Below are 25718 nucleotides of genomic sequence, written 5' to 3'. Positions count from 1 at the left end.
GGATATGATGATGTGACAGCGCTGTACCTGGACCAGTGCCCTGTAGGGCACGTTGCAGCCATGCTGGTCCAGGATTTCCTTAAGGTCATCTCACCCCGAGCCAGTCCAGGCACTCCAAATTAAGGAGCAGATGTCCCGCTGCTCTGCCCTCCAGAACAAGAGGGTCGCTGAAGGGAGTGCTACATGAGAAGGTGATGGTGCCAGTGCTGATAAAGGCTGACTTACAACTTAGTCATTACTACATGGTGAAAGAGGGCAGGAGAGTTACTAAGGTAACTTCTTCAATGGGATTTAAATATTGCAACAGCAGGACCCATTTCTATGGGATTCAGATATTGAAACAGCAGGGCGCATTTCTTTATTTTCCACAGAAGAGTAGCCCAACACAAGACAAAGGCAGCAGTTGGCTGTCACCAAGTTTCTAAGAGGCCTGTGCAGTTGTTTAACAGCAGCTAAGCCCATTGAGGAACAGAAGAATGATGAGTCCCCAGAGAGGCTTCCCCAGGCAAAAGCACCACTGTGGGAGCAGCAAAGGGTAGAGATGCCATACCAAGGCTCATGGGCTGATCTTGTGACTGAAGTGAAAGCGAAGTAAAAAAAAATCAGAAGCGAAAAGAAAAAGAAACATATTTCTTAAAAAGGGGTAAAAACATAGAAGTTATTTACAACTCGTAACTGAAACACCTGGTGTTTCAGCTAGAGAATAGCTGGGACTACAAAAACATTGCCAAAGTGACAATTAAAAAAATGCAGAGAATTATTTAAAGTGAATTTATATTTTCCATATAAAGTGGCCAAGCTTCTCAGTTTATTAGAGAGGGATAAAGAAAAAGTAAATATTATCAATTAATATAGGCTGAATATTAAAAAAGCCCTATTGTTTATTGAAAGTTAAGGATGAAAGAAACCTTAAAGCTGCATAATTTCCAGTTAGAACACAAAACTCAGCTTGTTTCATTGAGTCAAATAGTCACTGGGACTAAGCATGAGACAGACGTGAGCAGGTTTTGACCTGAATTAACAAAAGACAACTGATTCCTCCAAAGCTTTTGCAGAATTAACATTTTAGCACAAGAAAGACGGCAGCTTGTGTGTATACAGAGATATATACACACATACATATATGTACATATATGTATGCATATACACACATATACATATGTGAATGTATACGTGTGTATATATGGAAAGATCTTTCAAAAACCACAGAACTAGACCTGGAATAATTAAAAACCTCTGAATGATAATGATGGTAAACAATCACTGACCCCACTCTGGAGTGACTCCAGATAATTGAAAAAGTTAGAAGTGTTAGCAATTACTTCAAAGGCTTTCTGCGATCTGACTGCCTGAGCAGAACTAGTTTAGTAACCTGGGAGGTGACGTCTAGCCCTACGTTAATCTTGCCAACTGTTCCAGAAGCTCTTTATTACAAAGAAGATTATATAGTTTATAGGAATGCAGTAAGTTTAAAAACAGTTACAAGCTTACTTCAAACCGATCCTAAGGCTCTTAAAAGCCAATTTTATTTAGAATTTGCAATAGTGAAAACACCTTTGTGTATTTTCCCTCTGACTTAAACAATTACAGTATTTTTATTGACTATACATTTTTGAACAAAGAAAGAAAGAATGCGTATTTTTTTATCTTAATCAGTTAAAAGATAAGGATATAAAATCTGTAATGGATACCAAGAGTCTCCTAGTATTAAGTCAAAAGGAGCTTTCCTGTAGACCACAGTAAAGCCAAGATTTACCAGCTTTTCTTCTACTTTTATATTAAATTGTCATATATTTCTGCATCTTGAGCTTTTTTATTTTTAGAAAGAAGTATAGAATTTCAAAAAATGGAATAGAAGGAAAGCTTGATTTGAAAATGCATGCTAGAAACAACTTAGTGCAAAGAAGTTGCATTTTCAGCAGGGCAGATATATTAATATATTCCAAAGATTGCTTAAATCGTTTCCAGCACCATGTTTTCTGTATCAAGATAGAACATCAGCATTATCAGAATTATGCTTTGCGTGGCAACTATTCTGCTTAGAGATTTACAATGCAAGCACAACATGCATTCACCTACAGATACACAAATGATTCAAATGGGGCCTAAGAATCCTAGATTCTTGAGGCAGAAACACTTTGTAAATTTCAGTAAAATCAGTGAAAAAAACGTTAGTGATAGTGACAGATTGTGACAATGACTCATACAATCTTTGAGATAAATAAACAGGTGGAAAAATCAGAATTAAAAAGTATTTTTTAAAGTATAGGTGGTGTGAGTCAGAAATGGAGATAATGAATACGGTAAATAACTTCTGATGATAAACTTTTTACTGTCTTTTGAATGAAATGGCTGAGCATGCAGAAAGGCAGAAAAAAAGTCACCTTTTGTTCCATTAGAAACTTAGACTGCTTGAAGTCTGAGAAAGCATAAAGATGGTGGACTGCTCAACAGAAAGGCACTGATGTTTAGTCTGATTTCCCCAGAAGATTGTAGGAAGTAATCGTGCACATCATTTACGTTTAAAGCAAGGTAGGAGTTATTTAGACAAAGCAGATTGGAAGACAGACAGAAATAAAGGGAGATAAGAAGAAACACAAGGGATATATCTGGTTAAAAGTCAAAGATTCTATTAAATATTAAAAAATCAATATCGCTAGTGTTAAGCCCAAAGTCTGCCTTAAAATTGATTCCTTTTCCAGCACTAACATATAATCTTGGTGAAATTCCTTTATCTGGGGCTAGGTTTTTGCATTAACCCATGCACATTCTCTCTCTTTAGACTTAAATTAAGCATGCAGAACCTGCACCAAAATCAACTTGCACAAGTAGCACATATGACAGAGACATCTATTAAAGACATTGAAACAGAAAAATGCTAAAGGCTGATCTGCCTTTTTTTTCGTGCTATTCTGTACTCTTTTTTCTTCTGAAGTGGGGCATTTAATTTTAAAGTTAAAAACTTAAGTTTTAATACATGTTGTTTTTTTTAAACAGGCACAGCATCAGTATTAGTTTGCTAAGATAGTATTATATTCTACAGATAGCAAAACATGAATGTTAGTATGAGTTCACTACATATTCCTCACCAACATACTTGGTGGTAATATTTATCACATTTGGAAATATTTATCAGATTTATTTTAAGTGTGTGAATTAAAGTTTATTCAACAATAAACGCACATGCAGTTGTAGAGTCCCTTGGTACAGAACTACAACTGCTTGTGTCAACCCTAGATTTAAGGGGACTTCAACAAAATGACATGCTCCTTTCCTACCAATTTTGATCTTAGCTTATTTTCGCTTTTTTTTTTTTTTTCCATTTTAGATAACTATGCTCAGTTTGCATGGTAAATGCTAAAACATCTGTATTAGAGATTACTTAAGGAAGTAAAATATATTTGCCTGCTTTAAAAATTACTTCAATTCAGGGGTGCAGGCAGTACCCCTGGATACTACTCCGTGACAGCAGGAACAACTGCTGTCCAGGCTGATTTAACTGCCTCCTACCTACCCTCACAAAGACCCCAACCCCATTATACCCTTCTTATTTCCCCAAACCAGGAATCACGTTGAGCCATACAGCTGTCTCCCACCAGCCTTATCTGCTGATTTCCCAGTGGCTGCTGGTACAGGGGTACAGGTGTCACCCCAGGGTTCAGGTATATACCACCAAATAAGTAACAAGCAGTTTATTTCACCATACTGGTTGATGAAAGAAGTGACTGGTAAACAACCAGTGACATACATCACAGATAGGGAACCTCTCTTCTAATCTTGTCTCTAAACTTGAGAGGGCTAATTATTAAAGGTAATGACAGGACAAGGGGAAATGGTTTTAAACTAAAAGAGGGGAGATTTAGATTATAGGTTAGGAAGAAATTCTTCACTCAGAGGGTGGGGAAGCACTGAAACAGGTTGCCCAGAGAGGTTGTGGAGGCCCCATCCCTGGAGGTGTTCAAAACCAGGTTGGATGAGGCCCTGGGCAACCTGATCTAGTGGGAGGTGTCCCTGCCTATAGCAGGGGGGTGGAACTAGATGATTTTTAAGGTCCCTTCCAACCCAAGCCATTCTACGATTCTATGATCTGTGATACAAATAACTACCTCTACAATGGAAAGTATTTTACCTGGATTCTTTCTGTTGCTGTAGGCCACAACTGTCTGCATAAGACCTTCTTGAGAACATCTGGAAGAAGGCTGACAGTTATGAGCAGAATAATACCCAGCCATGCAGGACCACTAGACAGCATTTGCATGAACACATAATACATCCTCTGATAATTGAGAAAAGGCCTGGTAGGAAAAAGATTAAATAGAAGTTACACTTCAATACACAAGAGAAAAACTGACAATGTTAAATGTAAATGTTACAGCAGTGATGAAATACTAAAGGTTCAACTTCCCAGTTTGTGGGAATTCATCCATGCCAGTTTTCCCAAAAGGACATCTAAATAATCACTGACTAGAGAGAACTGTTTTCCTCTTGTCTGCCAGGGTGTAGGTAGTATCAGGCTGTCCTCTGTCCTCCATCCCAAGCTGCCTCTCCCTAACAAAGATAAACTAAGGTACATCCTATCCTGTTCATACACTTCCAATTACTCCTCATCATGCTCCAGATATTTAACATCTTTCTTCTTCCTACGTTCCCATCCACTCCCTCGTGTTTTTTCTGTCACGCACTCTTTCATATATATCCTCTGAATGAGTCTTGTAGACCACACCTTTCTTCACCTCTCTCATACCTCAAGCACCCTCAGACAACTCTGATGGTCTCATGTTAAGCACTTTAACCTATTCCCCATGTTTTTATCTGCCCCCAAGTTCAATGCCCTCACTTCCATATTTCCCTGCATCTTCATGGCAGTTGTATGGCCATTAAAACTCTATCTTTGTACAACAATGGAAACCAGAGGCATGTTTACTGAGAACAAAGTTCTTGACTGATCAGTTTGTAGAAATACTGCAGTATAAATCCCTCCTACCATCAGGGCAGTTTTCTACTAGTTCCCAAAATTTCACAGAAGTCCGTGCATTATAAAAAGGTAGAGCTGAACCACATCATTGGATGTAAATAGCAACATGCCTAATACCCAGCAAGACTGGCTGGAAAACATTAGCAGGGAAAGTCTGCTACTATTTCTTCTACAGATCATTTTCATTCTGATAATGATGCAACTGAGCTCTGGCTTTACTGCCAAAAAAGGTTGGACAAGTTACTCATTTGGAAAGGACACACTGAAATACAAAACTTTCCTCCAGGTCACTCAAAATGTTTACTTATGTATACAAAGTTGAACAATTCCAGCAGAAGAGATTAAAAAATATAACCTTGTAACTAGGCCCTCTCTATAGGTGAGAAATGCAAATTCAACTTCCTGATGGCAATCAGGGACAGTAAGGATCTGAACCTATGTTTCAACTAAATCTCCTTCCCCAAAATTTCAGTTTCAAGAACACAGAATTTTTAAAATAGAAAAAAACTCACCGAACTTCAACATTTTCAATCAGCTATGGACAAGAGTTGTATTATTTCTTAAAAAGTTTATCAACTGTAGAACAAATACCTGAATCTACTTTTCTAAACAACTTGGTAATTAATGAGCTCAAACATACGGCTCCTGCTAATCCACACTGCCTCAGTGTTGGTTCGACTCCCTTGCTCTAGTTTAGGCAGCTACAGCTTGTTCCATCCAAGACAAACCCACTCTGTGGGTGGCTAGCCCCAAGCAACACAGACTTGGCCTACTTGGCTCGGTGACATTTGGCCTCAGAGAGAGAGCCTCAGCTACTTGAACTAATCATTGGACTACTTTTAACTGATACCACTGAGATAGGTTTAATGGCAGTCTGAGGTCAGATATTCTCCTCTTACTCTAACAGTATTTTTAGAAGCTTTTCAGTGAAAGAGTAGCTGAGCATTCTGTAATTACCATTACTGGTGTGTTTAAAATGTGACTGCTATTAGGATTTCTGCAATATATAAAAGCTAAATTGAATTCTGTGTGGAAAACAACATGAAATGTGTAACAGGTTTATGCTTCTGAAATAACATTGCAATGCAATTTATATTAGGGTTCATACCAAATAATTCCTCCCCAGAGCAGAGAAAAGACAATGTAGAATAGTAGTGATCCCCAGATCATGAAGTGATTTATCCACGTCCAATAGTGTGTATCTAGTGCAAGCTGAAAAGAACAATACAGTATATGGTGTTATTACTATCTAGAAGCAACAGAACACTTGGAAGTCAAATGAAAATGACACCTTTTGAAAAAAGGTAAGGATTCTGCACTGAATAGGCTGAAAAAAAGATGGTTTTGTTTTTCATTTTGAGCAGAGTTAAAAAGGCACAGATAGCAAAAACTGTATGTAAACTAATACCTTCCAGTGTATGGTTGTAGAGAGAAACTGGTATTAATAAGTAGCAATGAGAAAGCTCTAAGAAAGTTTCAATGGATAAAGCATACAATATCTTACCTTTAATGTAACCGTGAATACAAGCACAGTAAACACCAGTGTCCCAAAGGTCCAGTTTCCGAACATCTATAAAAAATGGTTCAAGACAGTTATAATAGGCTACATCTTCCACCACTTCATGAGTTGTCCAGAATAAACCTCTTAAATATATGTATTACTTTGTACCAGGAACTGACACTTAACACAACACTGAATTCTTGTATGATCTAGTGCAAATTGTTTCCGTTTCTTGCCCTTGTGTATGTATACACACTTTGTATTTCACAGCACTGTATGGGATTTGCGGAAGTGTGCTGAAAAAGCTGGTCTATGTGACTGCAAGACTGCAGTGAAAAATCCTGGTGATCGTGGGAAGGACCAGAGAACTGGAAAAAGCCCACCAAGTGGAGAAGAAGCAGCTGATTCACCTGAAAGCAGGGATGCTATTCAGATGAATCTCTATTATTTTGTGAAATGGGCTCAAACAGTTCAGCAAAAGCAAAAGCAAGACCCTGCATCTGGAACATATTAATCCCATGAACCACTGCAGGCTGAGATCAACTGGCTAGAAGGCAACTTGACAGAAAAGGACCGAAGAGTCTTAGTGGGGGTGAGCAAGTTGAAGAAGAGTCGAGTGTGCCCCTGCAGCAGTAGAGACCAACCTCATAAACTATTGGCAAGGTAGCTGCCAGCAGGTAAAGGGAATTGATTCTTTCTGTCTATTCAGGACTCATCAGACCACATCTGAAGAACTGCATTCATTTTGAACTGAAGGTAAGAAAGACTCTGACATACTGCAGCAAGTCCAGTAGAGAACAACCAAGATGATGAAAGAGCTGGAGCACATGATGAATGAGGATGAGGGAAACAGGCTTTCTCAACCCCTTACGGAATCTTGTTGCTATCTTCAACTGTCTGATGGTTGGATACAGGCAAGACATAACGAGACTCTTCTCAGAGATGCAAAGTACCAGGAGGAGACAAAGCAGATCTCTTCAGCAACAAGAAAAATTCTGCTTAGGTATTAGGAGAAATGTTTTCACCACGAAGGTGGAAAAACATTGGAACAGGTTGCCCAGGAAGGTTATGGAATCTGCATACTCAGGGATATTAAAAATTTGAGGAGAACTGGGCAAGACTTTTAGTAACTTGATTTTAATTAACCCTACACAAAGTAGGGAGCTGAATCGCATCACCTCTGGAGTCCCTTCCCACCTACATTATTATACACAAGCTCACCCAGTGTTAGATGACAAGGGATCCACAGGGACAAGCAATCATACAAATGTCCTGCCTTGGGAAAAACTTTGAACGGAGATCAAAGCCCTCCACAGGACAGAAATCTGTAGGTAACCTGCCTGAGATAATCTGATCAAGCAGGAACAGGAAATTATTTAAAAAAACAAACTAACAACTGACTGAAATATTCATTATTCTGAGTATTCATTTCATTACTTTAAAATTACTCAGTATGAGACCAAGTGTACAGAGCACATGATGAAGTGCAGAAAACCTTCAGTATTTTGATCTGAGTTTTACTTAAAATATATAATACAATTCTTTAGTAGGCTCATGTCCATGCTACATTATTTTATGTGCCCTACAATAATCAGTGTGGTTAATATCAGGAATCTGTTTCGAGAACCTGAAATTATGCCAACATTTACTCAATTTCTTCTGGCACTTAGACTTTACAATACTCTCATGCTGAATCTGGCATCTCTTGAAGAGCCCAGTGTCAGTATAAGTTTCTGCACATTGAACAGATATGTCTGTATTTTCAGTAAAAGCTGCAAGATTAGAAAAAAAAATGAAAAAAATTTCCTTGTTCTATCAGGCTAGCTAGAAGGCATTAGGCTGCAACCTAACACTTCACCTACCCAAGTTTTTGGCTCAGAAAATGAGGTCATAGCACAGGGACTGCTTTCAGACACCAAGAGTCTGCTAATTTGGCATAGAAAAAATGTAAGCAGAGCAACATGAGATGAAGAGAGTTAAAAAATCTGATGGAATTTTCAGCAATGAATCTCTCAAGATACTGTTCACGTCTTCAGGCTGTGAATCATTCTTTTATGTTTGTTTGGTAACATGTAGTTTATTAGCAAATATTTTTGTGTGCTCTGCTTCCAGCCTTCCCAAGACTTTCCCCCTCCTTCTGTGGCTGTATTTGTTTTATCTTCCACATTCCCATTCATCTTTCTTCTCACCTCTCTTCCCTCCTGTTGTTTTTTTCCCCTTTTGGTAATCCTTTTAACTTAGTTTTTCCTATCTGTCTCTGAACCCATCCTAACAATTATATTTAAAACCGTCTGTATCAAATGTTGAAATGACAAAGTCACACAGGATGTATTACTCTATGAGTAAACTGTGATGACATTTACAGTCTGCAATCACTACTGTGGTGCCTTTGTTTCTTCTTACCTTCCTTATGCAGTTGGTCTCTGACTATATGGTTTTACAACACCAACAATGATGTCATATACAAAGTGGAACTTCATACAAAAAGCATTGTTGCAAATTAGTAACAACTGATAAGAGAGAAATCTTTGGTATCTTAGTTTTGTTTCCCAGGAAATGATTCAAGTAGGCATTTATGAAGTAAATTTCAGTGACTGAAAGCACACTATTCAGTATTCTAGCAACATGACTCTAAAGACTGCAAACTGTTTCAAACAGATTTTTAAATACTGAGAAACATCCTGAGGGATTGTGTTTGGAAGCAACCTGAACGGTATGCAAATTTTAGTGTGTTACAGGGTGCAATTTAAATAAAAGACTTCCTACTAGATACGCAAAAACGGTGATCAGTTCACTTCTGGAGGGAAAGACGATTTTCAAATTTTTGCTTCAGCACCCATTTTAACAATTTGGAACCTAACTTGAATCATCTTGTATCATTTAAGGTATTAGTGTTATCTTCAGCCCTTTTGTTCCTTTTTCTGCTTTCTGCCTTTGCCTGTTCCATAATAATGCATTGTTATGGTAAATCTTTCAAATCCTCAAATCTTGTCCTGCCTTTTTCCAGACTTAACCATAATTTTAACACTTGGAAATAACTATCGACACCCACTAGCACTCATGTTTGTATGAACTCACATACTTATCTCTATTCCTGGACACTAATATCTTCAAGCTTTTAAATCTAAAACTGGAACTGTAAATCTGTACACTTCGTACACGCAAGCATGCATGCTGAAAGATATTGAATTTTTCTAACCCACTCTGACACTCAGGAGTCAGAATGTCTCATCAAAATACATTTTACCATCAAATATTAACATGGGTGTCTAGTTCTAGACATACACATTCAAAATTTGGAATTAGGCGTTAGTGCTAATTTAGATCTTCAACAAGAACTAGATTTAATACATGCAACAGAAATAGACTACAATTTCAAAACAGAACACAGAATACTTGCAATACAAACCACTTATAAAATTTTGTACAGATATGAGAAGACTGACTTCCAGGACTACAAATATGAGCTGATGTAGAGTTTTGAATAACTAATAGAACATAATGGTACCAGAAAAAGAGGTGCTGCAGGGTACAGTTATGTCTAACAGACAGTCATTCAATCCTTAGAAAAGCTATCGTCCTTAACAAATGTTCTCTCACACACTAAAAGTTCATTTCATCACACTAAAAGTTCATTTTATCGATAGATGTCACAAAGATGGCATTTTATGATATTTGAATATTGGTTTTCTAGCAAATGTATATTTTATACATAGGCAACAAAACTGTGCAGTTTATTTTCTCTCTCACTTTGAGGGTCCTTTCTAAGACTATTCAAATATTTTATAGCATAAACCGTAGTAAAATTTCTATAGCAGAGTTAGCAACAAAATGTAGGTTCCAGAAAATTATAGAACAAAATACCAAAATGCAAGGAAGCAAAAGGCCTTTTATTTTTGAAAGTTTTTGGTTCTTTATTATACTTCATATACCTTAGTGTACGTTGTACTCTGTATAAGTTCTTTGTATTTTAAAAACATTTAAAGTAGCAATAAAGAGCATTTCTATTTATAGGTTTAAGTGCTATTGTAAAATAGTTATAGGAAATAACTAAACTGCTCTTTAATTAGCAGTTTAATTAAAGAACAGTGAAAGAAATGGGTATCATGACAAATCCGCAGTAATCTTACCATGTGAGTGTTGGTTGTCATTAGCTGAGTATAGGAAGAGAAGCAAGTAGCAAAAGGAAAAAAAAGCACACAAATAAAATAGACCAACATATCAATGGGTAAAATAAATAAAATGCAAAAGATTCTTAAAATTTGCATTGTGATTGCAAAGCAAGTAAAGAGAGATCATTAAGAGAGATCATTTTCAGCTGCCATATGTAATAATTAATTAAAATATTTAAAAAACTTGTCATATTTAAGTCTTTATGATAATTCATAACTGTTCTACCAAGAGTCTTTTGATGTGTTAATCAGATATTCATCAGATGAATGTTAAGAATAAAACAGAAAGGTTATTACGTAAATTCTGAAGGAATTCTTGGACTTTCTGATATATATTTCTCCGAAGTTGTATCTAGTGCTATGCCTGTTTACTGATACACAGTATTCCTATTAAATAATTCAGGTTTTACTAAACAGATATCCCATCTATCTCACCATAACTCATAAAATATTCATGATGACAGAACACACTTGACATTAAAAAATTACCTTTGATCGACACTAAGTGTAACACTAACCTGTCCATTGCTGGTCACAACTGTGTTGTCAAACAAGAAATAGGCACCGAAGAAAAATACCACAGCATCAAACACTCCTAGGAATGTCCAATAAATAAACGCACGCCAGCGCAACAAAGCATTCTTGGCAACATCTCTGTGTAAAACAAGATATATGCATTCATAATAGCATGTTAAAAAATAAACTTAGACAAACAATATCAAATTGTTTTTGAAGGAAACACAATTAGGAAATCTTATGCGAAACTGCCACATTTCACCATGACAACCATCTACCACCCCACATCAAAATCCTTCCTGAATACCTCCTTTTTCCTTTTTTTTTTAAAAATTTAATTTTTACTGAACCCTTTTAACTGTTGCCTGTAGTTCTGCTTATTCCAACTGCATTCTAAATTGTTCTGCACACATTTATTTTTCTATTTTTTTTACAGAAAGTACCTGCTGTGCACATGACAATCTAGTGTGGACTGTAAATAAAAACACTAGAGGTCTCTGGAGACTTTGCTTTGTTTCCCACGGGATACTTTTACACAGAGCACTGCAACAAAACAAAATACTAATTTTATGTGGAACATGGAAAACAAGGATTTTGCAACTGAGTTGAACCCTTAGGTCAAATTGCATTTCTTAAATGTTTTCCCACAAAAAAATACACGGATTAGTCAAAAATAGAACTATTCACTGCCACATATGTTCTTATTACAGAAAAATTTAAATAGTAGAAGTTTAGTTCTGGCATACAGAAAGAGTATATATCAACTTGCCATTTACCATAAAACACAAGAGAGTAAATCAGCACACAATTAAATGAAAATCCTGAATTACAGAAATCTCGCATAGTAGCTAGAAATACTTACTATGAACCAATGTTTTCATCACATGTAGTTTAAAAACTGTGTCTGATGACCAGATTATGTCATTTCTCACTGTATGCTATCCCAGTAAATTAGTAATATGTAGTGCAAAACCGTATGTGGTTAACCGTAACCTTACCTGTCTTAGAACAACTACACTATTGCCCAAAACAGCTTGGCAATAAACTGTTAGACATCAAAAAGGCAGTGTTTTTGACCAAATAGCCTCTGTTAAATTTCAAAAAAGAAAATGAAAAATCTTCCAAATTACCATTTCTAAACTGATAACACTTAAAAAATAAGAAAGAAATGGGGGGGGGCTGGTGTTGGTTTGACAATAGCATCCTTTGTTCCTCTTCCATTTCATAGCTAAACAGTATCTATGCACTGATTACCGGTTAGGCAGCTTTTACCTCTTTCCAGAAATGTTTGCTCTTTGATTATCTAGTGTTACCACTCTCTAAAATGCACTGGTTTTGCTGCTACAAGAATAAAAAAAAATGGACACTGTTCCTAATTTAGATGGTTACATGCTGTTTATTACATTCAGGGAACTGTTTTTCAAACAGTTAAGAATCTAAACCAGTCACAATTTTAATGCCCACTAGCGAGTAAGAAATATGTAGACAACAATGCTGGAATAGAATATTCCACAGAATATAAAAAATGATAAAACACTTTAACTCACAGTCTTCTTTTCTTTCTGAATAAAACATGTATATAATATGATTTCTTTAAAAAAAAAAATCTATTATTCTATTCCCCATGGTTGGAGGAAATAAACAGTATTAAAATAAATCACATTTTGATTTGTAGAACAGTAATTTATGTTCTCAGTAACATTATGAATGGTGTGGCTTGCAGTATATAAATATACATGTTAAAAACATGCACCTAAACTAGTTTATAAACAGTACATGTGGCCTTCAACCCTTCTGCTGCAGTCTACCTGATGTTGTATTGTACCTTGTGGTACAGAAATCCTGAGGACTTTGGTTATAACAGAGATAGATTCCACAACTGAATAGTCAAACTTTGGGGTCTAATGCATTAATTTTACCTGTATAAGGAAGGCTCTTTCTTGAGTGTGTCTGCACTGACATGTTGTTCCATTAGACTGTACAAGAGGATAGGAAGGGAAGTGAAGCTGATATTGTACAGTGTTAGATACGCAGTATCATATAAAGGCTGTAGATGGAAAAGAATTAAATCAGCTAGTTTCGATTTTAAAACAATCCACTGAATTACACTTGATTTAAAATGAATGAGTCAATTTTTTTCAGAAAAACTTACTTATAAGGGAGAATACTGATTTCTCTCCTAAAAGATGGTACTCTTCTGGTAAACAATTGTTCCCTTTTTCTCTATCTTTATGCATTTATTTTTTTTCATTTCAACTCACTGAATGACGCTATTTGTCCCGAAATAGTAGTTCGTATGTGTACACCCCAGAAAAGATGACTCTGTTCTTTTACATTCTGAATTCTAAAAATGAACTGCTAGTTCAAATACTTACCTTTCAGGATTGCCTCTGTCTGTGATTGATAAGTTTAAACCTAATGGACCTTACAGGTTCCACAGAGATTACACATGGACTAACTGTTTTTGTTTTTCTGTTATTTTTTTACTTTGAAAGAACATTGCTTTTAGGATAATTCATCAAATTAATTTCTGTAACTTAAACTGCCACTAAAAATCATATGAATCAGAAGTGATACTCTTCTTTTTACAATGTGTAAACTAACCTAGAAATTTTATTGGCTGAATAGGTACAGTGTCAAAGGCTCCATTTGTTTAAAAAATGACAAAGAAAAAATTCAGCAGTGAGGTAAAAAAAAACAACACAAAAACACTAACCTGTTGTGAAAACCCACAGAAGAACTGATATAAAAACTGAGGAAAAATGAAGCAGACATTCTGAAAGATAAAGTGACACAGTTATGAAGTGAAATTTAAGCACAAATGCATATGCTGTGTAATAGTATAGCTATGCATATTACAGTTTTGTAACACCAGTAACAGTAAACACTGCAGAAAGAGTAGAAAGAGTTGCATTCATTAAATATCAACACCATCTTACAGTAATACTGGTAAAAATACTTAAAATATTTTGAAAGAAAACTCACATGACTACAGTTTCAGAATTCAAAGGCAGTGAATTTGTTATGCAGGAACGCAGTTCAGTTAAGGCAAGGCAAAACAAGATGCAATCCACAGTAGGACACAACTTGTGATAAGCAAGGATGTTTATATTCTGCTTAGCAGAGTTCCCAGCAAAGTAATTTTTAAGATGTTTCTAGCTGTGGCCCAAACTTCATCACCTCCTAACTATAGATTCAATCAAACACTGAGCTTGAATTATCCTCTGAAACTTCCTTTCTATAATCTTCCATTGCTTACTGAAAGAACTTTGATTGGATCCCAACATTTAGATGTAATAAAACTATTTAAAAAAGGGAAAGCACATTATAAACTTTCTCCACCCACACTAACCCAATGAATTTAGAAACTAACATAAATTAAGTTCTGCTAAATTCTCAAATACTACTTGCAATTTGATTTAAAAGGCCACTGTAGAGAAAACCAAGAAGTTAATGAAGTCAGTGCTGGAGTTTTTAAGAGAGAAAAGGCAAATTTCATTTTTAACCATAGCACTGATTACAGAATGCACTTATATAAAAGATCCACTTCATGATCTGGTTAACAACAATAATCCCATTTCAGTTTTGCATCTGGAAGTCAACAAAATCCCTTAATGGAATTACAGCATTTTGGTACCATTGACTACATATAGTTAGATATTATTATGTGTATTTTTGAGATTCACATATTTATAAGAAGCATTCTCCTACCTTATAAAAGAAGTATTGCACAAGTTCAGATATTCTAACATAATAGAAATGCCCATGAACAAGCAACATTTTTTTCAAATGTTTAAATTTAGGTATTGCATAGTCACTGTTTCTTGCTGCTTGACGACCCTCTTTGCCAATGATTCCTGAAACAAAAAAAAGAAAAAAAAAAAAAGATGAAGCTGTTTACTAATGGAAGATCTATTTAAAAGACACAATTATTTGAAAAACTATGAAATTATAAAAAAAATGCAATGACATTGATCTAGTAGGTGATCACAACTGTGCTTCATAAAATTCCTGAAGTAAATGCACTATAAGTTGTCTGTAAAATGCAGAATTTAATTTAGACCACCTACTTTAAAGAAGTAAGTGTTTTTGTTATTTCATTTCAATTAATACTCTAAAAAGCACACTTACCTATACCAACATGTGCTTCTAGAATCATACTGACATCATTTGCTCCATCACCAATTGCTAACGTGATAGGGTGCTCCTTTGATAACTTAATCAATTTTACAATCTAGAAAAGAAGTAGTGTTAAAAACTCATCTATGATGGCTTGGTTATTTCATGAGTATACAATTAATTAAAAATGATGAACACAAAAACAGTATTGCCCAGTCTAACCACTACACATTATGATCATAGGAGGCTCTCTGTTTTAGAAATATTTGCTACTAACAAAAGATAAATTTTATTTGATATAAACTAGTATACAACAGTCAACAAGTACTTAAAATATGTAATGCACATGTTTTTCTATCTGGATTCTTCTAACTTGACTTCCCACTTATATTAAAAATAAAGATTAAATATCACCCCACAATAATAAATAATTCAGGTTCTTGTAATATCAACAGATAGTTGACAATTCAAAGCTTGTTAGGTAAAAAAGGAAGCAATTAGTTCCATTCATTAAATACGTTCATTTATCAGCATGTACCAACCATAAAATTTGCACAATATGTACATAAGTCAAATTCAGGTGCACAGCTGGGTGCCATTTTAGCATACCATTATATAAATTGCTTGCTAGTAGAAATTAGCCCTACTCATTTTATTTGGTTTCTTTTTGCTTTTTCCATTTTAGAAGATACAAAAGTGAATGTTAACATTTTAACTTATTGTAAGTTGTACAGAATATTAGCTTCCAATATTTACATGCATATGCTACTTCAGAAAAGAAATACAAACCTGTGCTTTTTGTAGAGGTGCCATTCGACAGCATAACACCGCACTGCAGTTCCTGCAAATTTCAAGAAAGAGCTCTCTGTAGTTAGCTGAGCTCCCATCTTGTCTTGGTTTCATTATTAATGATAATGCTGCTCCATCAATAATTAAACCATAATCTTGCATATCAGTTGAAAGCCTGTTCAGGAATAAAATATAAACTAAGAGTCACTATAAAATTCTCAGTCGTATTTTAATGTTGGCAATAGGTCTTCTGTGAAAATTAATTAATGAAAAAAATAGTGAGTAGAGAATATTGCATCATTAATACACTTCAAAAGGAAATTCATTGTACAGGATTTCTATGTATGACATTTTAAAATTCTAGCTTATGTCGAATGCATTCAGTGCTTCAGCAGTTTGAACACAGCAATCTGATAACTCACTGACTTGAACAGTGAGTGTGAGCATATAAGAAAACGGTTTTGCAGTAGCCCGAAAGGGCTCCAAGAAATGCTGTAAGGTAAACTGAGTTGTAGAACATTCCATAATATAGGGAGAAAAAAAGTTAAAAAGAAAGGCCCTTGGTACTCCAAAATCTATTTTGATGGGGAAAGTAACATTGTTTTTCAGGGGCCTACATTTAAGGAGTTTAAACCATGCTTAAACAATGCTTTGAAGGCAACATTTAAAAGAGACTTGTTGGCCTGGAGAGTTAAGGCTACTGTTTGCATTTATGGTAGGCATACTTGCATTTAGTACAATGAGTAAGCCTGATACAAGTATACCTGGGGAAGCTTTCAAACAGCTAATGTGGGCATTGCTAAAAGTGTAGCCATGGTTGCACAAAGCACAATTTAGCACAATAAAATATGCTGAACAACACGGGGAGATGCTCTACTCTGAGAGTCACACCGCAAGAGCAGTTTTCTGCAGCATCCCAACTAGTTATTTCACAGCTCCCTTCCATTTGCCTAAATTACTCAGTAGCCTCAGGCTCTAGCTCAGCAGTGAGTGCTGTATAAACAGAAAGTCAGGTTTATTTGTGTCCTAGTTTCAGTGTTCCAAGGTAATACTACCGTGTGTGGGTTTTCAACAAACATGGTTTCACCATGACCAGTGAAAACCACCACATTTATTAATGTTCTTTAACCTATTTTAAGCATCTCCATCTTTCCTACTAGACGCTATTTTTGACAAATAATGTAAAGTACCGCAAACTGTATTTTAAAATAGTTTACAGATACTTTTCACCAATTTGCTACCATTGGCACAGATAGGACAACACCATTAGTATAACAAAACATCTACCAAAAATTTATCATAATGAAGTCTAGGCAATGTACTGATCGTTGGCTGTATCATAGTGAAAGGTTTTCAGCTTGAATTTGAACATCCAGACAAAATCTTGCTATTAATATATTTGCATATTTTCCAACTCTGCAGCCAAACACAAGGAATTCTGATGAGTCTTAATGTCTAAAAAATTGGTATTGCACAAGAAAGTAAAAATACACGTTCAAACATAAGCTGAAAAAACTGTGGAATGTAAGCTGAAAGTGGAACAGATGATACAGAGACAATTAGTAAGTTCTTTTTTAAATATGAAGTTTAAGAGATATATTTAACTGAATATGCAAATGTGATTGATTAGACCAATGAGATTTAAGTATAAGGAGAGCTAAGACAGATGCACCAGCCCTGAGTTTCAAGCCATAAGGCTAGGAGTTTTACAATCTCTCTGTTAAAGTATCACAAATACTTTTTGTATTCCTTGTTATTCCTTTACTATAAATTTATTGTAAATGTACACAAAATGTACATACTAGCTGATTCCACATTAAAAAGAAACACAAAGCAAATACACATTGTTACATCTGAAAGACCAACAACATCTTAAGATGATAAATATCTTTTTCAGTCTAATTCCTGGGTTTTTACAGGGTATAAAAGGAGGTTACCTAAAGGACTATGTAATGTGTATCAGCTACTAAGCTTCAAGTAAGTAGCCTAGCTACTAGCATGAGGCATTCATATTATACCAGTGGTTTTGCTTTTTAATGCCATTTTTCTATCTTATTCCCCGCTATGTTTCAAGGAAATCATTTCTGCACATGATTCCTATCCTTCTTCTGACATTCAAAAACACGTAAGTCAGTGTTTTCTGTATAATTTACCTTTCTATTTAGGGCACTTGAACTATTTTTATGCACACCAGAAGATGTGGTACTACGCTGTTGCCTGTCACCTGTCTGTAAATACATGATAATCTTCCCTAGAAATAGCACAGTAGAGAGACACAGCATAGCTCCCTTAGGACGTGGTCTTATCAAGAAAGTCGCGTCATATACTGACTCTGATTACAGAAATAAATCATGTCTGCTTCCCTTTTAGAAGTGTGAAACAGTATTTTACTTCACTATTGCTTTGCCAAGAATCAGTATTGCTTCAGTGGAAAGATATATAATTAAAATCAGCTGTGATTTTTCTTTTTAACATTTCAAGCAGTACCAGTAATGAGATGGAGAGACAGCCACAACTGTAAAAATGTAAACCTATACGGAGCAAACTTATATCTAATTGACATACAATAATTTACACTATGATAACAGAAACCGAAACACTATATTGGTGGTCTTAAGATATTCAATCAATCATGTAATTATTTATGAAATGCACAGAAGTCCATTCCTAGCTTGAAAATTCAACTTTTTCCTTACCCTGACAAACTATCACTGGTTAGGCTGCCACTGTGTCTTAGGACAGTTTTGCTTAGATCAAAAAGCACATCGTGTAAACTCTGTTCCTCAATTTTCTTTGTCGTTAGCTCAAGTATTTGTGTATTTCTCCGGAAGAGTTTGCAAGCATAGCAAGTAGCTGCAGCAGTCTCCATTTTGTCTCCCGTCAGAACCCAAACTTTAATTCCAGCTTTCTGGAGTGCTTCAATAGTGTCAGCAGCTTTTTCTTGTAGCCTGTGGAAGTCAATTGACATCAGACAATAGTTTGCTTGGAAATGAGAAATTCACAGGTTCTTTTTGAAAGCTTTTCATAACCAAATAAAAAATTTCAATAAAAGTGATTAGATCTAAGAATTTTCCCCAAGGTGTGAATCTAAAAATGCTAGTACATTATAAATGATTTACTTTGACACTTTCAAAGTGCTTAAAGTTTCACCTTTCACTTATATAGCCTAAAGGACAAGATGCTTTATTCCCCAGGTAACTTCACGTAAAACATTTTTAGTGCTTTCAGCTAATGACACCAAGTGAAGAAGTACTGAAGAGTTATTAAAGTCACCTCCCAGTTTTAATACAGTTCTTAAATTTAAGACATAACATAGATCTTTCCTTTATTTCCTCAATACCCATTTCATAGTTATTTCTTCCAAAACATTTCCCTACAGTTTGCTCAATAAGGTGCAATGCATGTATATTGCTTGAATATACTGATTTTTGTACCTATTGTTATTAAATTACTATTTCATAAAATTACCATGAGTAACTTAAGTAAACTAGAGATGGAATTCACTCAAATACATGGACTTATCTCTAATCCAGAAAAACAGCTACAAGAGAGCCATTAACTACTTCCACTAGCAGACATTTCCTTGTTTATAAACGCTGGAGCAAGTGTCCTAAACATCCCTAAGAAATGTACTAACCGATCTTCAACAGCTGTAGCACCAAGTAAAATAAAATCTCTTTCTATCTTCTCATACGCTTCTGCCAATTTCTTTTCCCGGTCCTGGAGGGCCAACTTTGCATTTTGTAGCAGCTTCTGTGCATTGCTATATTCTTCGGCTGTGAGCTTTTTATATGCAACACACAGTGTTCGCAGTCCCTCCTAAAGAATGTAATCAAAAGAAACAATATGCATCCCATACAACTTAGATTTCTTGCTGTTTACACTGTAATATTTGAAAAATTTGAATGATTTTACTGTTCATTTACATGCTCATTTTTATAGTAAAGCGAGTACAGTATAATATAGACAAGAAAACAGGGGTCAGCTTGATTCTGTGTTGCCCTGGAAGCAGTTACAACCTGAGGGACAAACTTTAGTCCTCCAGAAGAGAAACAGATCAGCCACCCAACTATATGTACAGGATTACCAGGGAAAAGAAGGTCACGCTAAAGCTTTCCTTCCCTATCTTTATAATTAGGCAGGATGAGTCAGAAGAAATAATACTGATATAAATAGTAGCTCTGTAGAGTCAGTCTGTTGATGCTGTGTTGCAGCAGATACAGGGACAAGGACAGAGACAACACATCACAGTGAGTGTTCAAAGTGAAAATCCAACTGTGTCATTTCAATCAAGTGCAAACTAGAATTCAGTTGTGGGTGTTTCAGACTGGATCAAGCTTTTGGATTTGGTGATGAATAAGAAAAAAGAGTGCATAGACCACATAAGGGAAAAAAAAAAAAGTTGCTATAACACAGAAAGAATATTTTGCTATCTCAAATATATTGCCTCTCACAACACCATTTAACTGGCGCTTATCTTCATAAACATTATTCCAGTAGGTCTTTGTATAGTTACTTAGTACAAATGCAAGGACAAGAATTCAGAAAGTTTCAGGACACTTGCTATTGATAAGGACAGATGCCAGATGTCTGCCTGTATCTTCTCTCAGAAGCTTCTGTATGTAGAAGTAAGTCCTATAACCAATTAACTAGGATGAAGAAACAGCTGGATTTCTCTCTTGACAGACCATTGGATCGATATGATGCATGAACATTTCTTTCAGTTTCATTAGCCTCCTTCATTTCTAATTACCTGACAACTGTTTTGTGTAGTAAAACCTATAACTTACATCAATGAATACCTAATGCATTCCTATCTTACCAGAACTGCTACTTGGAAGATGAGATGGAGTAAAAATTCAGATAAGGAAGTAACACAAACTGCGTGTGTGCACTTGGGTATAGAATAATTTCTGTGCCTGGGAAGAAAAATCTGTTACAATATCAATCAGGAGGTCAGGACACTTAAAATCTTTGATATCACATGAACAACTCAGTAGAAACTTAATACCCGCTGGAATCTTACCACTGCATTGCGTTCAACTCTGGATCGTATTTGGTCAATTTTGCCTTCTTTAACTCTAGGAAATATGGAAGAATCTGCTCCCTTACAAAACAGAAATATATCACCTAGAAGAGACAGCACGGAATTCAAAACAGCCAGATATATTTGTATTCAGATAAGAAACCTTTCAAATAGATTTCTTCCAACAGTTTTATAACATTTGCACACATGCTGATACCCATTCCCCTTTTTTAATGAAAGGCACACAGACCATGGAAAAAATGATTAACTCTTTGATAAACCTGCAATAAATTTAAATGAAATAAAAACCCCTAACAGGACACAGCATGTGGTAGTCCTACCTGTTGAAGATTTAACAATTACACTCATTCTCCGTCTCACAGAATCAAAGCTCAAAACCTCTAATAATTCAAACCTGAAAAAGAAACAGAATATTTTTTTAAACAACTCTTGTTTTTTTCAGATACCTAAACTAGGTATTAAAGCTTCAAGCATATGGAATAAAATATCACTCCTAACATGAAAGGTTGTATTGAATACCATGGAACACGAACTACTACAGAATGAAATAGCACACTACAAATAGCAAATAGAGAGGTGAGGGCTCAACTGCTAATTACTTGAAACAGAATCTGAATGCGTGATGTTCTGTGATGTTCTTTAATATCTAGTTCCCGAAAACAATAAATATAATTTATTTTAGCAGAAGACTAGAAACCTCGTAGAAGAGCACTATACTACCTATAGAGTAACAAAATCCCTGCCTATATACCTAGGCATAGCCATAGGACTTGAAATACAGAGATGTTTACATGGAAGTCTTTATTTAATATTCTTCAAATTCTAATTCTGACTATTCCTAAATGTGCCAAAGTAATTTCAAGACTCCTCCTCAAGTGTCAACTGACAAGTTAATAAAATGAAAAAAAAAAAACTTATTCTTGCCACTATTATAATTGTCATTGTTTTTATGATTTGACTTGATCATCCCACATTCCTTTGTTTTCTAGGAAGAAAAATGAACAGAAACTCCTGCTCTGCTGTTTTTATATCATTCATCAATTTATATACATTAATCATTTACTCTGTCTATCTTCTTTTCCCCCTTTTTTCCAGCACAAACATAAATATCAATCTTTTCAGGATTCATTTCTATAGATATTGTGCTTAAGAAATAGATTTGATGGTTAATTAGCTCATTCAGTTCTAAGTCTTTACAACGACCTTACAGCCTGTGAAAGACCTCAATGTTTATTTCACTAAAAGCAATAGAAGATTCTAACAAAGATCTGGATCAGGACTATACCTACAAACTGTGATACATTTTGGGCTCATACCATTTTATTAAAAAATTACCATTTACCATATAAACAAAGGAAAAATATCCATAGTTCCTAACACTACTGATCTATAACATTAAGTCAAGAACCACCATGTCACGCTTTTGTTGTTATTTCAATTTTCCTTATTTCATACACTGTCAAACTAACAGACTTAAAGATATAAAACTACAGTGTATGTTTAAAATTGTAAGTATTAGATCATTTACATTTATACTAAAATACACAATTTGTGACTTTTTGAATTTAAAATTAACATATAGGGAAAGAATGATTAATTAAACATATCAATAAAACTTTCTTTCCTCTGACTCATTTTGATGTATTTTAAGTGCTCACTTTTCGCTGTTATTTTCCCGATTTAAGATCTCCATGTAATTGTCCTTCAGGCTTACATAGGTGTAACCAAGTCTGTAAAATGAAACAGTATAAAGAGAATGAACACAATAAAAATATAATATGTATAATATATGTCAGACAGATTTAAAGCTGAGTTTATCTTCAGAAAATAAACACAACTGTTTTTATTTGATTTATGAATATAATCATGACTGCATATTAAGAAAATCATCACCTATAGATGATTTGGTGTTTGCTATTAGGATTTTTTTGCTGAAAACAACTTTGAACTCCAGTAATTAGATCTCCAAATTTAAAAAGTACTATACTTAATTACATACATACTTCTGTATTCCCTCAACTAAAGCAACTTCATCAGGTGATGATGATATATATATACGAGATTTTCTTGAGTGCTCGTTTTTCTTCAATCCATCTACATTGTCATCATCTTTTACTTGAACAGTGTGGCAAAGACAAAGAGCTCGGAAAAATAGCTCTTCTCTCTCCTAATAAATAAAAGAAATCATTGTCATTAGTTTTTATCACTTTCAAGTATTCCTTAAAAAGCTTTTTTCTTTTGGAGGCTAGCAATGTCAGTGATTACTACTGTTTATTATCATACACAGGCAGTATCATAGGTCACCTGCCCTTTAAGAGAAGCCAACACTGTGGTGTCACACAACTGGTTAAGAGCTGCTAGTACTATTAACACTGCCATGCAAGTCAAGCTGCTGATGGCCCCCCAAAACCCAGTGTGCATCTCTTGCCTCCTCTGAGTTTCTACACGTGGCTAAAGGTTTTTTGTTTTGTTTTGTTTTTAATTTGTTTAAACTTTGACAACCAATATTAAATGCTAGCCAAGGTACAATTCTAGGAGTCCTGAATCCAGACAGAGCGACACAGCATCTGCAGCACAAGTGTTAATAGGTTTTAGAGATTTCAATTTCTTGTGCAGCTTGAACACCTCTCAGATCTATATAAAATAAAAGGAGTGTGACATTCTGGAGTGACAAAAGGAGTGACATTCTGGCAGCTGAAGCCAACAACTTCCACGTTTCAGATGGTTTGGCAATAGCACCTTAGCCATTTCTTGTTTCTGGTTCGAGAGTCACACCACAAAGAGATTTCTATTTCATGGATAAATGGCTGTGTTCTAACTGTATCTTTGTTTCTGAATCTTCTGTGCTGTTCAATACAAGCTGTGTCTGTGCCATTTTAATTTGAAGCCAAAAACACAGCTACCTTGGGACCATGTTCAGACGGGTAAAAACTGTAAGGCTGTTGAATTTAAGACATCTTATTTTGCCACGGTGAAGGTTATGGCGAAAGTATGATCTGAGACTGTGTTGATATATTTTAAAACATATTGTCCATTGGCTGTGGTTATCCTGCCCATTTGTACAATGCTCGTCTGCTGACATGTGAATTCTCCATAACCTTCACTTATTTTAATTTGTTTTACGTTCCAAAAAAGCCAAAGCATGTACTTGCTGCGTGTAATACATTTCAGATGTGGCTATATTAATTCACTTTTAAAAGCAAATGAGTTTGATTATAAACCTTTCTATAACCACATATACTCTCAGTGATGATTGAGCAAGTGTTTGCATTGAACATTCATTTTCCCCTTTACGAGTTTCCTGCCTTGATTTCCCTACTGAAGCCAGTGTAAAATGGAAATCAGCTATTATGTATCTTTATCTATTAACTAGAGAAAGTTCTGCATTTCTTGGGTTTATTTAATTCAGTTTTACAGCTTCAGTAAGTTGGAAAACTTCCTATTAAGCATCTAAATCTTACTCTGAACTATGAAAGGAAAGCATTCATGCTGTCATACATTCCCTGCAGGTATATCCTTTGGTTACTGAAGTTCAAGAATGCTGTATTTCTGCAGTTCCCTTCATCAGCATAATTCATTTTTCATGTTTCACTGTAAAAAACAAGGACCTAGAACGAGTCACCATACCTTTCCACTTGTTCCTGGAGAAGAATCTATCATATCAATGCCTGTACAATCACGAAGAATTTGGCCATTACAGATAATGTGTGGTATATAAACATGCCCCTCAATGCAACATTCTACAAATGCCATGTTGTTCTCAGTTAATGTTCCTGTTTTATCTGTGAAGACATACTCAATCTGCAAATGAACACAAATTAGAAACAGCAGGAATATGAACAGAGACCTTTCAAGGTATCTTAACAAATGGGCTGGATGTTACTGGGCTACACCTTTCTTTAAAGATGCAAGCTATTTCAGAAAAGAAAGACAAAAGTTTCTTTCAGGAATCATCTTCCATGGAAATGGGGAACTATTTTTTTTATCATACAAGAGTACCAGTAAAGCTCTCCTACCAGACAACACTTATAAATAATGTTTAACATACTTTTACTCTTCTCTCAAGCTCCTTTTTGGTTTTTAATGTCTTGCTAGCTGCAAAACAGATACTCATGGAAATAAAATGAATAAAAATTTCATTTGGCAGGGATGATTACTTAATGTGCATGCCTGGATTTGCATCAGTTCCTTTCAGAACAGTCTTCAGGCTACTGTCAAAGTTTCCCACTACAACTACTCTAGTGTAAATGAACACTGAGTAATTATCACGTACAGTTATATACATGTACTAAAAATATGTGCATTGTTATTGCATTGAAAGTCTCTTCTTTCTGTCTCAATATTGATTTTTTGATTCCTTTCATCTTTTACAGTAAACCATGGCATTAAAGGCTAACAACAGCAAAAACAAAACTGAAAAGTGACCTCAGCAGAGCTGTACAAAGGGGAAGGATCCACTTTCCTCCACCTGTTGGCAACACTCCTAATGTAGACCAGGGGTCTACTGGCTACCTTTGCCACAAGGGCACACTGCAGGCTCATGTTGAGCTTGGTGTCCCCCCGGATCTCCAGGGCCTTTTCTGCAAAGATGCTTTCCCC

General features: G+C 35.4%; 1 protein-coding gene across 4 annotated transcripts in view; it reads right to left on the bottom strand.

Annotated features, from left to right (window-relative positions):
• Window positions 1-25718, bottom strand: part of ATP11A (ATPase phospholipid transporting 11A) — a 124033-nt gene that overhangs the window by 6567 nt on the left and 91748 nt on the right. For 3 of the 4 annotated variants that reach the window (XM_084505586.1, XM_084505587.1, XM_084505588.1), the window contains exons 13-28: window positions 24747-24920; window positions 23123-23286; window positions 22778-22849; window positions 21440-21513; window positions 21099-21202; window positions 19710-19891; window positions 18769-19020; window positions 16073-16247; window positions 15296-15398; window positions 14876-15021; window positions 13881-13940; window positions 13084-13211; window positions 11167-11302; window positions 6480-6545; window positions 6084-6187; window positions 4130-4295 (exon numbers count right to left, since the gene is read on the bottom strand). In XM_084505586.1, coding sequence (XP_084361712.1) covers window positions 4130-4295; window positions 6084-6187; window positions 6480-6545; window positions 11167-11302; window positions 13084-13211; window positions 13881-13940; window positions 14876-15021; window positions 15296-15398; window positions 16073-16247; window positions 18769-19020; window positions 19710-19891; window positions 21099-21202; window positions 21440-21513; window positions 22778-22849; window positions 23123-23286; window positions 24747-24920 — 2106 coding nt within the window. Of the gene's footprint in view, window positions 1-2384; window positions 2474-4129; window positions 4296-6083; window positions 6188-6479; window positions 6546-11166; window positions 11303-13083; window positions 13212-13880; window positions 13941-14875; window positions 15022-15295; window positions 15399-16072; window positions 16248-18768; window positions 19021-19709; window positions 19892-21098; window positions 21203-21439; window positions 21514-22777; window positions 22850-23122; window positions 23287-24746; window positions 24921-25718 lie in introns of all 4 variants that reach the window. The other variant, XM_084505589.1, reaches the window with a different exon arrangement.

Source organism: Aythya ferina (assembly GCF_964211825.1).
Source record: "Aythya ferina genome assembly, chromosome: 1".
Lineage (NCBI taxonomy): Eukaryota > Metazoa > Chordata > Aves > Anseriformes > Anatidae > Aythya > Aythya ferina.
This window is presented reverse-complemented; position numbering and strand designations above follow the sequence as displayed.